General features: G+C 30.4%; 4 protein-coding genes across 4 annotated transcripts; 2 read left to right on the top strand and 2 right to left on the bottom strand.

The window, feature by feature from the left end:
- Positions 1–827: 827 nt before the first annotated feature.
- Positions 828–3262, bottom strand: BX663DRAFT_529662 (uncharacterized protein; the record flags this gene model as incomplete). The annotated part of the gene is made up of 8 exons (XM_051530261.1): positions 828–976; positions 1130–1644; positions 1717–1797; positions 1865–2025; positions 2081–2193; positions 2697–2838; positions 2904–2969; positions 3179–3262. 8 exons carry the CDS (start codon positions 3260–3262, stop codon positions 828–830), a joined length of 1311 nt encoding a protein of 436 aa, XP_051385427.1.
- Positions 3263–3322: 60 nt separating this feature from the next.
- BX663DRAFT_282305 (FYVE zinc finger-domain-containing protein) lies at positions 3323–5131 on the bottom strand. Its single transcript, XM_051521989.1, has 3 exons — positions 4934–5131; positions 4228–4854; positions 3323–4165 (listed from the first exon to the last, which is right to left on the bottom strand). Exons 1-3 carry the CDS (start codon positions 4953–4955, stop codon positions 3468–3470), a joined length of 1347 nt encoding a protein of 448 aa, XP_051385426.1. The 5' UTR covers positions 4956–5131; the 3' UTR covers positions 3323–3467.
- A 1463-nt stretch (positions 5132–6594) lies between these two features.
- On the top strand, positions 6595–8954 carry BX663DRAFT_467939 (uncharacterized protein). Its single transcript, XM_051524082.1, has 5 exons — positions 6595–6832; positions 6904–7080; positions 7333–7589; positions 7664–8522; positions 8697–8954. The coding sequence occupies exons 1-5, from the start codon at positions 6670–6672 to the stop codon at positions 8909–8911; spliced, it is 1671 nt and encodes a 556-aa protein (XP_051385425.1). The 5' UTR covers positions 6595–6669; the 3' UTR covers positions 8912–8954.
- A 1327-nt stretch (positions 8955–10281) lies between these two features.
- Positions 10282–11895, top strand: BX663DRAFT_499729 (surfeit locus protein 6-domain-containing protein). The gene is made up of 3 exons (XM_051526223.1): positions 10282–10770; positions 10843–11087; positions 11167–11895. The coding sequence occupies exons 1-3, from the start codon at positions 10332–10334 to the stop codon at positions 11710–11712; spliced, it is 1230 nt and encodes a 409-aa protein (XP_051385424.1). The 5' UTR covers positions 10282–10331; the 3' UTR covers positions 11713–11895.
- Positions 11896–13740: the final 1845 nt, after the last annotated feature.

Below are 13740 nucleotides of genomic sequence, written 5' to 3'. Positions count from 1 at the left end.
AATCTTGAGAATATTTGGGATTCTTTCTACCTTATTTGAAGTCTAATATAATTACTACAGATATTTATTCCTATTACCCATAAAGGCACCTTAAATTTTAATCTTTCATTCAGTATATAATTCCAAAAAGTACCCACATAATATCCTTTAAAACAGTACGGTATCCCTTTTAAACATACCATTATTCAACATAAGGGCATTTGCAAGCATGTCCGTCTTTGGGAAATAACACATTTAAGAGACACAGTTTAGCAAAATTAAATAAAGTATTTGAGCTAATAGGAATAGATCTCAATTTCATTGATGATAAAGAAAGTAGAAGAAGAAGAAAGACCCGTCTACTGTTACATCTTTTGATATTTTAAAGTTAACCAGCATCTTGGGTATTTAGGTTGTTGTTAGTATCAAGATTGATTTCCTAATAAGCTCTTCTTTAAACTAGAGCGCATGTATTAGATAGTCCTTTTTCACAAAAAGAAGTTATATGAAATACAATTTAGTTATATTGCCTTTATTTGCAATATAAACTACATCTAATAAGTTTATTACTAATAGCAAAGTAATTTATTGACTATATCTGACCCTCAATTGAAGACTAACAGGCAATGAAGCATCTGTTACTGTAATATATTCACCGTCTTTAACAAGATCATTGATGGCTTTAGAAAGATTTGGTCTTGTTGCTTGTTCTAATGATTTAGGCGCTTGCATATATAGAGTCTTTGTCGCAGTACGTAAACTAGGTTTCTTTAATTGACTATAAATAAACATTATAAATTTAAAATTAGATATCTTTTTTTCATATCCTATTTATTTATTCATATACTTTACGCATCAGGTTTATCAGCTAACCAGTCTATTAATTCTTCAAGTGTCATTTGAGGGTTTAAATCAGCAATCATCGATTCTGAGCCACATACAGGACATTCTGGCTTTTTTTGATGCTCAAATGTGTATGTATAAATACCATCATTACCTGTATACATCATATAGTTATTTAAACAAGGAGCTGCTCCAGTTGCTAACTTGAATGCTTCATTGCAGCATGATGCTATATACACAACGTAAATAAACCAATATACTTTTTTTTTTTTTTTTTTTTTTTTTTTTTTTTTTGGGATATTTATACCTGCTATAATTGCATTTGTAGACGCTATTGCTGGAATGATATTTTTAACAACGCCCTGAGTAAGAGAGTAGGTGACGCCTGTGATGTTAAACTGCTTTGCTCTTTTAGAGGCTTGTTCATATAACCAAGTGATATCTTCTGGATTATCTGTATCATATTTTTTATCTCCCCATACACGTGGCCATTCTAATACAGAGGCCCACTCAATACAATGTTCTGGTAACCGTGGTGTATTAGCGATTGTACAAATAGGAAAAGTGGTTGGTTTGTTGAACATATCTAAGGAGCATTCATAACATGAAGTCATTGTTGGCAAAATAACACGTGCTTGGCCTTTAAACCCTTCAGTGCCACCGTCAATTAAAGGCTTCCAACTTTGCATATCATCTTCATCAAACATATCTATTAATTTAGCGTTTATCCATCTTCTTGCTTCGATTGAATCTAATCCACAGATAACAAGTTGAAACTGTCTATAATAATCGTCATCTTTATCTTGAATTTTTCCAAAATACCTATTGTAGATTCATACTTATGGTTTCAAAAAAAAAAAATAATTGTTTTACATGTCATTTTCTATTACTTACGGAACCACTTCAACATTAGGTACTCTACTCATGACAAATTTAGCTGCAACAATAGCCTTTGATTGTCCAATATCCTTTTTCCTATATATTTTGTAAAATATTATTTTGTAAGTATGTAATGATAAAAGTTATAACTTAATTAGCATGCCTAAATAAAAACTGACGATTTAAATTACTCAAATCGATTGTATCCATATCAATCACATGCAAATGCTTGAACCCTGTTAGTGCTAGATTTTTCAAAATTTCACATCCTAAACCACCAGCGCCAATAACAAGAATTTTAAATTCTTCTAAAGCCTTGGCATTCTAAATATACAGATAATTAGTATATTTTAATGTTGTTTTATTGCCTTTTAACTACCTTTAATGAATTTAGATTATCAATAATTCCTTGCTTTGCATGGTCTTCATAATTTAATTCATCCATTCCAGTCATATCAACATCAAAATTATTAGTTGTAGAAGTTGCCATGTCTTTATAAATTTTATTTTAGTTAATAATGCAATTAAAACCAAAAAAAAAAAAAAAAGAAAAGGAAAAAAAGAAAAAGAAAAGACAATATTACCTTTGCTGTTTGATTGTGATAAAGTTCGTTGTCTTTTAGAATCAGGAAATGTCATAGGCTGTTCTTCTTGTCTTTTTATACAATGGGAATCCATAAAAAAATTCTGAAGAAGCAGGAATTTATAAAGAAATAAATAGATACTTGAAGGAAAAAAAAAAAAAAAAAAAAAAGAAACTTTCTTTAAAATAACTGCATTATTATTCAAATTCAACAAGGAGACAAGATTTTATATCACTAAAGCGTTCAAAAATATATATTTTATTTTTCTAATTTAGTTTATGACCTTCTCTTAAGCTTCATTATCTTCTGTACGAGATGACACTAGCTCCAGTTTATCATCATAACCATCTATTTTATGCAAGAATAATTAATTGAACAATATTAAAAAAAAATAATTGCACTTCTATTTACGCTTTTTGAAATCTTTTAAAGTTTCTTCAGGATCAGATATGGTTTGCATATAGTACATTTGATAAAAACCTGAATATAATAGATTGTTTTCTGAATCAACTTCAAAAGATTCAACTATTTCATCAATAACGGAATCTTCAAACTATAGCTTGTAAGTAATGTTCTCCTTATAAATGTCAAAACAAAACAAACAACAAAATACTTTACTGGACGTCCGTTGGTAGCAGTTGCAAAATCTTGAATTTCTTTTAAATTCCATTTCCCGTCTTTATCCTAATAGTGAAAGGGAAAAAAAAATAGTTATATTCAATCACATACATTTTAACTTTATTATTTCTATTCTTCTAATGTAGTCATAATTAAGGAATCCTTACTTTGTCAAAATTATCGAAAATCTTTTTAAGAATCTAAACAAATCCAATAAATACAACATTGAAACTTTTAAAAACACAATTTTCTTGACTTAATACTAATAATAATACCTTATCAACTTTAGGTCTTAACTCTTGTGTTTCATCATCAATTAATAAATTATAAACAGCTTCTTCTTCAGATTGTGCTGTCATCTTTGTTATTTTTTAAAAAAAAATCTTATTTCAAAGAAAGAGTAAAAGAATTATTTGATTTACTTGTACAGTAGTGTTTTGTTTAAAACAATAATTAAACAGTCACAATAATCGAAATTCAATAACAATATCAAGAAGTTTGGATCGATGGTATATGTATTTCAGAAATAATAAAGTAGAATAGAACAGCATTATTTCAAAATAATTAAGGTGGTATACCCCCTAATTTTGCATAACAAGTATCACAAACACGCTGATGCTGAGAAGCAAGAACTTCTAAGGATTCTAATGGGCCATTTGGATCTTGCAAGATTTGAGTCGGTTGAAGATAGGTACGAGACATCGAACAACGATCACAGTGAATTAACCCACAACAACGACAGTGATGTCTTCTGACTAAAAACCCAAATTTTCGTCTACACCCTCTGCATTCTTTTACGTCAAAATCAGATTCCCAAGTATACTGTTTAGACATTTTTGTCCGTTCTTCTGTTAAACTATCATCAGAAGTACTTTGCTCTTGATCTTCGACTCCATGTCCTATTAAATTTATATGATTGAAACTTGTATTATCCAATATATTAGGTGTTTGCCAATCTGATATAATTGTATCACGAGACCAAGGATTAGTGTCAAATTCACCTTGTTGTTGCCTCTGCTGCTGTTGCTGCTGCTGCTGCTGCTGCTGTTGTTGTTGTTGTTGCTGCTGCTGCTGCTGATGATGATTATCATTAAACCCTAATTCTCGAGCTAATTCTGAATTAGGCTCCAAATTTGAGGTCATAATAGGTGTAGATACTGTATGAGCTAACCGAGTAATTTGCATATTAAGTGTTTCAATTTGAGACGTATAAGAAGTAATTAATGTGTTTGCCTGATGTATTCTATATTGATTCTTGTCAACTAATTTTAATAGTATTAATAATAAAGTAAACAGTTTTGATAATAATAATAATAAAATTTACCTTTGATCCCCTCGCGTAATAATTGAACCGCTTCTTCTAAAGCACGTAGTTCTACAGTTAGTTGTTGAACAGAAACTTCTTCATTAGCAGCTATTATAGGATCTGCTTTCGAATTTTGAACAATATCTTCTGCTTCACATAAATAATCTTCTTCTTCATCCAATAGTGTAGAAGGGAAACCAATATGACTTCCCTTAAACAAATCCATTCTACGCTTCATAACACGTACCCAAATTCGACGTCTTACCCAACCATAACCACTTGTAGGTGTGACAGGTGTCCAAGAATCATCAGGATCATTAAAAGAACGAGAATACTGCCAACCTGTTGTTGGATCAATTCTTGGATCACTATAGTCAATTTGCCAATCTGTGAGCCAGAACCAATCTGATACACCTGTATTTTGTTCACTTTCAGGCAGTTTCACTTCTTCCATTGTGCATGGTTTTCCAGAAGGATATAGAGACCAAGGGCCACGTACATCATGCTTTGTAAGAGATGAGGCACTAAACTGGAGTTTCGATAAGCCTAGTAAAGACGAAGATCTTTGATTCTCATGTAATATAACTACGACGGTGACATGGAAGTCTAATAGATTATACTTGATAGAAGAATGTTTGTTGTCGTCTAGAAATGTGTATATTGATATTTATATATACATATATGTATTAAAATTTTAGCCATCTACCAAGTTTTTTTATTTTACCTTTCAAATTTGTATGTTGCATTTCCCACCAAGTCTTGCCAGCCTTATGCAAAATTTCACATATGTATGACTCTCCAGCAGCCGCACTCACATCATAGGCTGCTTCACCAAAATTATTTTTAATTAAAGGATTTGCATGTGCCTCATTTAATAAATATTCTACTATAGAAATGTAGCCCTTTGATGCAGCATTAACTAATATAGGTATTTAAATAAAATTGTTATACACATATATAAAAGAAAAAAAAAGATAATAGGCATTCAGCATTCTTACTAAGTGGTGTATGCCCCATTTTGCTTTTAACATCTACGTGAGCGCCTTTTTCAATTAATAGGCGTGCAATAGGCAGATAACCTCTGGCACATGCATTATGAAGAGCAGTCCAACCGTCTCTATCTTTCAAATGAATGTTAGCATTTTTGGATAAAAGATATTTCACAATGTGATAATGTCCGTTATAAGCTGCTTTTAATAAAGCTGTCTAAGAAGAGATAATAAGTAGTTTAGATAGAGCAAAAATAAAAATAAAAAAAATAAAATAAAAAAAAACTATCACTTTTATTACCTCTCCTTCTTTATCTTTTGCATCTACTATAGCAGAGAATTCATCAATGAGGTACTTGACAATGTCAAAATGACCTCTTGAAGCAGCAAAATGAAGTGGTGTTAAACCAGTTGTCGATTGTGGCTCATTAACTGCATTTTGTGGTGTTGGTAAGAAGGGTAGTATATTTTTCAGCATATTAAGGTTTCCAGAAGATGCTATAGAATGTAAAGAAGAGTTATTATTAACATTTCTCGCTGTAGTTGGCCTTTCTTGTTTGATTGAATGATGAGGTATAACAACAGGCAATTTAATATAATTGTTATGTGAGTTGCCATAGTATTTATGTATCTGTCCTGGAATGGGAGGTGTACAAAACTCAAGTATTTGAGCCCCCATAATAAAGAAAGAAAAAAAGAAAAAAAAAGAGAGAGAGACGTGTTTAGCAAGAAAAAAAAAAAAAGGAGAAAAGGGATGAATGATAATAAAGTCTTTGGTTTTACAACAAATCTTAGCGGGTGCGCCTAGATTTTATAGATTTACATACGAGCGCCCTGCACATTTTCTTTTCTTTTCTTTTCTTTTTTTTTTTTTTTTTTTTTTTTTTTTTTTTTTCAAAAAAAGGAAATATAAAAATAACATTGATTTATCTATTCTACTTCTTTTGTCTTTTTATTTTTATTTATTTTTTTGAGCTTTTTCTTTTTTTTTTTTATGTTGTAAACCGACAAATTTTTATATAAAATACTTTTTTTATTTTATTTTAAAATTGTTATTCTTCTATTTACGAAATTAATTTATTATAATGACAACAACTATGGCTGAAAAGCCTTTTATTGAATTGACAACAAATAAAGCAATAACTACCTCTAGCACAGCTAGTTTTAATTTATCAGAAGGATATGAAGAAGATCCTGATATGCTAAAGAAAAAATACGAAAATATGTCTTTTGAAGAAATGTCGAAAAGGATGGCCGAAAATAATCGACAAATGTCTGAAATGCTAAGTTCGACTACTTCCATGTCATCTCATTCTACATCTGATAAAGAAGATGATGAGGAAGAAGACTATAATAAAAAAAATTACAGTTAAAATTAGAAAAAGGAAAACAAAATAATAATGATGACGATCCTAATACGAAATGGACTCAACTCTTTGCTCATGCTGCTTCTAATAGCGATTTAGCAAAAATGAAAGAAATGTTAGCTGATAGTAATATTAGACATTATATTGATATCAATGCAAAAGACAGTGATGGGACACCACCTTTAATTTATGCTGCTTGTTTCGGTAAAATTGACGTTGCTCAAGTTTTAATAGAAGCAGGCGCACAGATTGATGCTCAAGATAGTTGTAAATATGATTTTTTTTTTTTTGTTTTGTTTGTGTTGTTTCACAATAATAATTAAATTGTATATTAATAGTTGGCTGGTCAGCTTTAATGTGGGCAACAAATAATAATCATGAAGCCTTAGTGAAGATTTTATTAGAAAATGGAGCTTCGCCTCAGACAAGATCAAGTAAAGGCCGTACTGTATTTGATTTTATTAATACAGACAATCAAAAGATTATTGATATTTTAGCAACAAATCCTCGAGATAGTATTTCATCTACATCTAGTTTATTTTATCGAACAACTGGCAGTGTGTCTTCTTCTACATCAAGTACAAGTGGTGGCACTGATAATAATTTTTATTATCGTTCAACAATCGAAGGTTTCAATAATTTCATGTCTGAAGAAGCAGAGTTACGTCAAAAATTATTTGAAACAACAATGGCTTTAGCTTTAGATGATACAGATAACGATACAGATAATAATGAAAGTGGCAGTGATGATATCAGTAGTGAGGAAGGTGTCCTTCATGAAAATGAATTTCATTGGAACAAGTGTTCTCCTGATCAAATGTTTGTATTTAATTCAGATGATTTGGATTACATACTTGACACAGTCATAACCAATTTAAAATTCCCGTTAAAAAATCCTCAAGATATTTGTGTTCCCGTTAATGTCATTTTTTTAAGTGCAAGGTTTGCTCATTATTTTTCCAGTAATGAGTTACTAGAGCAAGTCTTGAGCGATTCATTAAGAAGGATAGGAAAGACAATTAAGGTAACCTAGTAGATAAAATAAATGAATGCTACTCTACTTACTCATCGTCATTAACGCTCGTTCTATGTGCTTAGTCAAATGCTCGCAATATTCATCTGCTGGCATTCTGGATGACAAATTTAACTCAACTATTATTTTACCTCAAAAAGGACAGTGGATTGGTAGTCGCTACCGCTGAACAACAATTAAATTTGTCCGAATTAATTTCAGAGACATATAATTTAATGATTCAAGACACAGAGAGACGTTTACTTAAAGTGCTCGGGCCAGCCTTATTGGATCATAAATCTATTCCAGGTATGGATGAAGTTGATTTTACTGATGATTGGCATCGTTTCTTCCGTAAAAGTATGAGACGTTCAGTCTTTATTGCACCAGATGGAGGAATAGCCATACAACAAGCAACGATTTCACCTCAATCCGTTACTAGTCTTTTGTCATCGACTCTTTATGTTTTACAATCTTATGATGTACACCCGATCATTATCATTCAAGCAATAGCTCAATTTATGCATTTTATATCTTGCGAGGTATTCAATCGTATCTTGACTAATAAAAAAATGTTGTGTCGTTCAAGGGCAATGCAAGTTCGTATGAATTTTTCTTATCTTGAAGATTGGGTATCAACCAAGCATCTTCCTAGTCATTTGCTTAATTATCTCCATCCAACCATTCAATTACTCCAGCTTTTACAATGTATAACTCAATTGAAAGATCTGGTTGATTTTATTAATACTACAAAAGAATTCGATGCGCTTAATGCGGCTCAAGTTAAAAGATGTGTTACTTCATATCGATATGAAGTAAATGAACAACGTATACCAGAAGAAATTGAAAAGTATGCAATGCAGTGTGCTGAAGATATTATTCGATATAAACAAAGAAAACAATCCATGGATAAACCTCGCGCATTGCCTATGTCTCGTACGCAAAGTCAAAAGATGTCTAGAAGACAAAGTATATCGCATTATCTAGGATTAAATCGAAGTTTACCTTCAACACCTGTAGCAGAACAGTTACCCACTTTATATGATGAACCTCAAAATATGACCACCACCACCACTACTACTAATAATATAGAAATAGAGCATGATAATAATGATGAAGAAAAAGATACAGAAGAAGATATTAAAGAAACAAAAGATTCAAAATTCTTGCTACCATTTTCTATTCCTACTACAGCTCATATGATATCCTTTACTTCAAGCCATTGGGATAAAACAAATGAAGAGCAACATTCACGCTCAATGATACCATTTATACCAGAAGAATGGATGCATAAATTGGATAAGCAACAATCTTCTTCTATAGCAATATCATAACGATACACACTTTTTTTTTTTGTAATAAAATATATCAATATTATATACATGTATACAGTAAATATTATCCTATTTTATATAATAGAGAGTAACAAAAAAAAAAAAAGAAGTTGAGGCAATTTACTGTATATAAATCTCTAAGCTTTCTTAAAAAAAAAAAAGTATTGTCAAGTATTGAAAACACAGATAAGAGTTTCCAGTAGCCAAGATACTAATTGATACGTAACTACGATCAAAATAAGGCAACGAAAATCCCTAGGAAGAATTGAATTAATACAAGAGTAGACAAGACGACGGCAATTGATAATAAGTTTGGATTAGTCTTATCGGCTTATATCATGAAATTGCTTTTTAAGAAATTGTTTTCAAGACCTTATTAATATGAGAGCCATTGGTAGCTAAAATAGAAAATACACTGTTTCTAAAGTGCTGATTTAAATAGTGCGCATCCGTAAGAATTTTTGATATTGATGCAGTAGTTGAATAAAAAGAATGTCATCTAGACATCAAATAAACTATATTTGTAGGTACTCTATCACGTCTTTTCATCGTAATGATCTTTACCATGCATAGCATAACTCTAGTAAATATCTGATTGCTTCTCCTCTCTTCCCTCAAATATACAATCATTCAATTTTTCAATTTTAGTAAAATTTAGTGGATTCTACCTAAGGAAATAGTTTCACGTATTTTTTGTTTTCATTCTTTAATAATAAGAATAAACTATGAAACCAAATGGTTATAGTTGATCTCACTTTTATCTATACCGTTATTAGGATTGATTATTCCAATGAAGTTATGGTATAGAAGAGATAAATGATTATTATAGTGCTTGAATAACAATACAAGGCTTGTAAATTGTGAACAAAATTTCTTTAAGCAAGTCCTAGTGCGTATAACTAATATATAATATTGCGTAATTGAGAGCTTTTACTTACTAGTAAGTTGAATATACATTTGTAAAATTCAGGATTCTTTTTTTTTTTTTAATCCTATGTTTGCCTTTTTCAATTAAAAAGCATGTGCCACATTTGATCATTGATTCTATATTAGATATTCTTACAAAGATAACAATGTATATACATATATAAATTATCAAAATATTAAAGACATGTGAAATTATTTTCTTAAAATCCATAAAGTTTAGCTTCGAATTTTCATTTTTAGTTTATATTTATATCAAATTACTTTGTTATTAGCAATCTCCTTCAAATCGAGAAAAGAGGAAAAACGGTACGAATTATTTATTTAATGATAAAGGCTGTATTTTACTTTTCCTCCTCACTACATAAAAAAGTCACAGGTGTGACTGAAAGTATTAACTTACAGCCACAACATTTTTTTTTATTATTTTTTAGAATTTACTTCCATTTTTTTTTTTTAATTCACTTGAATCATACTAAAAGAAAAATAAAACAAAATGGTTCAAAATCATGTAATTGATTCTTTATCAGATCGTCTAATGCGTGATGCACAAATCTTTGATGACTTACTAAAATTAATACCCGCAAAGTTTTATGTAATGGATAAAAATGACGAGACTAATAACAAATTTCAACACAATAAACGTAAGAAGGCACCTAAACAGGCAATCAAAGATGCTTCAAAGAAAGCAAAGAAAGCAAAACTTGATCCAGATAACGCAAAGTCAATAGTGGAAGTGCAACAGGAAAAGGCAAAACAATTGATTGAAAAGGAAATGAATGAATCTGAAAGTGATTCTGAAAATGAAGCATCAACAAATAACGATAATGAATCAGAAAAAATGGATGTTGATACAAATGCTTTTAGTGGGCTTGTTGACAATGAATCTGTTAAAAGTGAATCAACAACAACGGCATCATCAACAAAAGAACCAGGTAAATAAGACTGAAGTCTTTTATTTGTATTGATGCTGACAAAAAAAATTCTATTGTAATTGATTTACACAGCTATTGTCCAACCTATGGAAAAGAGTGATATTACTCAACTTCGTAACCGTCTTCATGAGCGTATTAATGAATTACGTAAAAAACGTAATGCACCAGGTTCTAATACTGCCAAGCCAAGAAGTCGTGAAGATATTTTAGCTGCAAGAAATAAAAAGAAAGAAGATAGAAAGAAGGCAATAAAAGCACAAAAAGAAAAGGGTGGTAAATCTACTTCTGAAGAACTTGTTAAATTAGATGTTAAAAAGGTAAATATATATAATATATATACATATATATATCAAAAAGCTTCTAAACATGTAATTACTCATTTTTAATTTTTTTTAGCCTACATCTGATAAACTTCGTCCTTCTGCTGATTCTATTAAAATGGATGGTGATGTATACTTTGGTAAATTAGCAATCGGTAACGAACAAAAGAAAAAGAAGGGTCCTTCTGATGCTAAGACTCAGTTGAAGATGCTTGAGGCTAAGAAAGAAAAGATTGAGAAGCTCAAGGAAGGAGATAAAGCTAAAGCAAATGAAATGGTTGAAAAGGAGGAATGGAATAGAGTGCTTGCTTTGGCTACAGGTGAAAAGATTAAAGATGATGCTAAATTATTGAAGAAGACCATTAAGAGACAAGAAAAGGCAAAGAATAAGAGTGGACAAGAATGGAAGAAACGACTCGATAAAGTTAAGCAAGATGAAATGAAGAAGATTAAGAAGAGAGAGGAAAATATTAAAGTAAAAATAGAAGATAAGAAGAATAGAAAGAAGGGAATTAAAGCTAAGGCTTCCAACAAAGCACGTCCCGGATTCGAAGGTGGTAAACGTAGCAAAGGTGGTAAAGTGACAAAACGCGGTCCCCCTAATATCAAAGGCAAGAAATAAATAACTTTACCTTCTTTTTTTATCTGTTTATTATATCTATTTTTTTTTCTTTGTAATAAATTTGCATGCATATAGATTCTTTATATTTGTCTTTTATTAACTAGTAACTATGAGCATATTCCTATCATTTACTTTATAAACATTTTCAAAGCTAATAAAGTATAGAAGCTTTTTTACTTGTACAAATCGTAACTATCTATAGTGTGTTCAATGAATTATGTATTATATGAGGAACATAAATATTATTAATATGGATATATCTATTATGTAAAGAATAAGCCTTAGCCAGTATGATTATAAAGTTCAAGAAACCACCAAGTAAATCAGCATTTATAATGGGTGATTTATTGACAATAGAAACCATAGCAACAGTTTTCTTGGTTTACAAAAAAAAAAAGGAGTTTTATTTTTTTTTCTTTTTTTTTTCTTTTTTTCAACAGTCTTTACATATTTAAAGGTATGAATGATTTCTTGTTGGAGCTCGTTTAAAACTAACTTTTTTTTATCTGAATTTCCTTTTTTATTTCATCCGGAAAAGGTAAGCAAATCATCTGAAAAGTAATTTTAATTCATCTAAAAAAAAAAACTAACATCGTCTGAATCCAAAGTGTAAAAGCTGTAAATGATTGTATAGTAAGGTTAGTACTTTAAATTCGGAAATTCAGAAAAAGGAAAATTAGTTTTCAGACGAGTCAGGATTTATGTTTGAGATTCTTACCAGTAAAAATCTAAATTCCTTCTAAAAAAAAAAAAAAGAAGGAAAATCGTGTTCGAGACGGCGATATAATTAAAGATTTACTTGCATCTTGTTAATTCTCGGGGACGACCACGACCGCCGAGCATGTCTTGAGAAACCTCAAAGATATTTTTTGATGCGCTCACATCACGTTGCCACATCATTCCACAACTTGTGCAAGCAAGAGCACTGTGCAATCCGATGATAGCTTCAGTGAAAAACATTTGCTTACATGAATGACACGTCTAAATATTAGCAGTATTATGACATTTAGTTGTAAAATTAAAAATTAATGCAACTTAATAATTTGTACCTTTGAAGTACGGTATTCATCTACATAGGCAACTAGTAAAATCATCAGATCTTTGCCTGCATTTAAGTTGATTCCAAAGTACTCCAGTAAGACCAACTCAAGGTCCACGAAACTTATATATGTTCTTACCGAACATTCCATTACCAAAAGAAATCATGGGTAAACTCTCTTTTTGATAATGAAATTTTCCTGATCTCCAGGATTTGACTTTTCTTCTAAATAAACAATACATTAATATAATAATTATTCTATTGTTTTATTAACACTAATCTTGTGGTTTGTTGTACCTCTTTATCTATAGTATTCTGTTGTATATCTTGTTTTTTTTTCTTTTTTTTCTTCTTCTTTTCCTTTTCTTTCTGTTCTTTGTATTTTTTTCTTTTTCTCCTTTCATGTCTTTTACTACCTGTGTAAGTATAGTATTCTTTGGTAGAGCATCTTCTAATCTGATGGGAACTTTCATCATGACCATAGACAACAGCAAACATCTGTCCTCGATTTAGGTCTATAGCATAAAGAGAAATATCACTTAGCTCTTTACTTGTTATAACATTGCCGAACAATGAAATATCAAAAACTTGTTCATAGCTATCAAAAGAAGCATCATCTTTTGTCTTTGTACTTTGGATAAGAACAACATCAGCGGTAAAACTGGTGGTTTGGATAACATTTGAAAAAAACAGTCTTTTTCTTCTTAGCTGAATCCCGTAAAGTTTCAATACTATAGTCAGTATCTAATAAAAAGCATTGGTTAAGAATGAGTAACATATATAAGAAAGCTAAATGATAATAACTACACGCCTATTTATTTCGAGTTTTTTGAAATCAAAGATTTGATTAAACATTTCTAGTTTTTCTTCATAGGTGCTTAGTAATGTTTTACCAACAAAAACAGCAAGAGTATCTGGATTTATAGATACAAATTACCACTTTAAAGATGGCACAGGGAGTTGATTAGAATAAACGAGGAAAATCTTGG

Source organism: Cokeromyces recurvatus (genome assembly GCF_025118155.1).
Source record: "Cokeromyces recurvatus strain NRRL 2243 chromosome Unknown BX663scaffold_5, whole genome shotgun sequence".
Lineage (NCBI taxonomy): Eukaryota > Fungi > Mucoromycota > Mucoromycetes > Mucorales > Mucoraceae > Cokeromyces > Cokeromyces recurvatus.
The sequence above is the reverse complement of the archived record's forward strand: the minus strand, read 5'-3'. Positions and strand labels throughout refer to the sequence as shown.

Bases quoted from the DNA above. Each gene is read 5' to 3' on its own strand.
- BX663DRAFT_282305 (XM_051521989.1), bottom strand. From the start codon at position 4,955: ATGCAACATACAAATTTGAAAG. The intron at 4,855-4,933 runs GTAAAATAAAAA...ACACATTTCTAG, and splicing joins GCAACATACAAATTTGAAAG to ACGACAACAAACATTCTTCT. The intron at 4,166-4,227 runs GTAAATTTTATT...TATTAAAATTAG, and splicing joins ATTACGCGAGGGGATCAAAG to TTGACAAGAATCAATATAGA.
- BX663DRAFT_467939 (XM_051524082.1), top strand. From the start codon at position 6,670: ATGAAAGAAATGTTAGCTGATAGTAATATTAGACATTATATTGATATC. The intron at 7,081-7,332 runs GTATTTCATCTA...GTAGTGAGGAAG, and splicing joins AGCAACAAATCCTCGAGATA to GTGTCCTTCATGAAAATGAA. The intron at 8,523-8,696 runs GTCAAAAGATGT...ATAATGATGAAG, and splicing joins GCCTATGTCTCGTACGCAAA to AAAAAGATACAGAAGAAGAT.
- BX663DRAFT_499729 (XM_051526223.1), top strand. From the start codon at position 10,332: ATGGTTCAAAATCATGTAATTGATTCTTTATCAGATCGTCTAATGCGT. The intron at 10,771-10,842 runs GTAAATAAGACT...TGATTTACACAG, and splicing joins ATCATCAACAAAAGAACCAG to CTATTGTCCAACCTATGGAA. The intron at 11,088-11,166 runs GTAAATATATAT...AATTTTTTTTAG, and splicing joins TTAAATTAGATGTTAAAAAG to CCTACATCTGATAAACTTCG.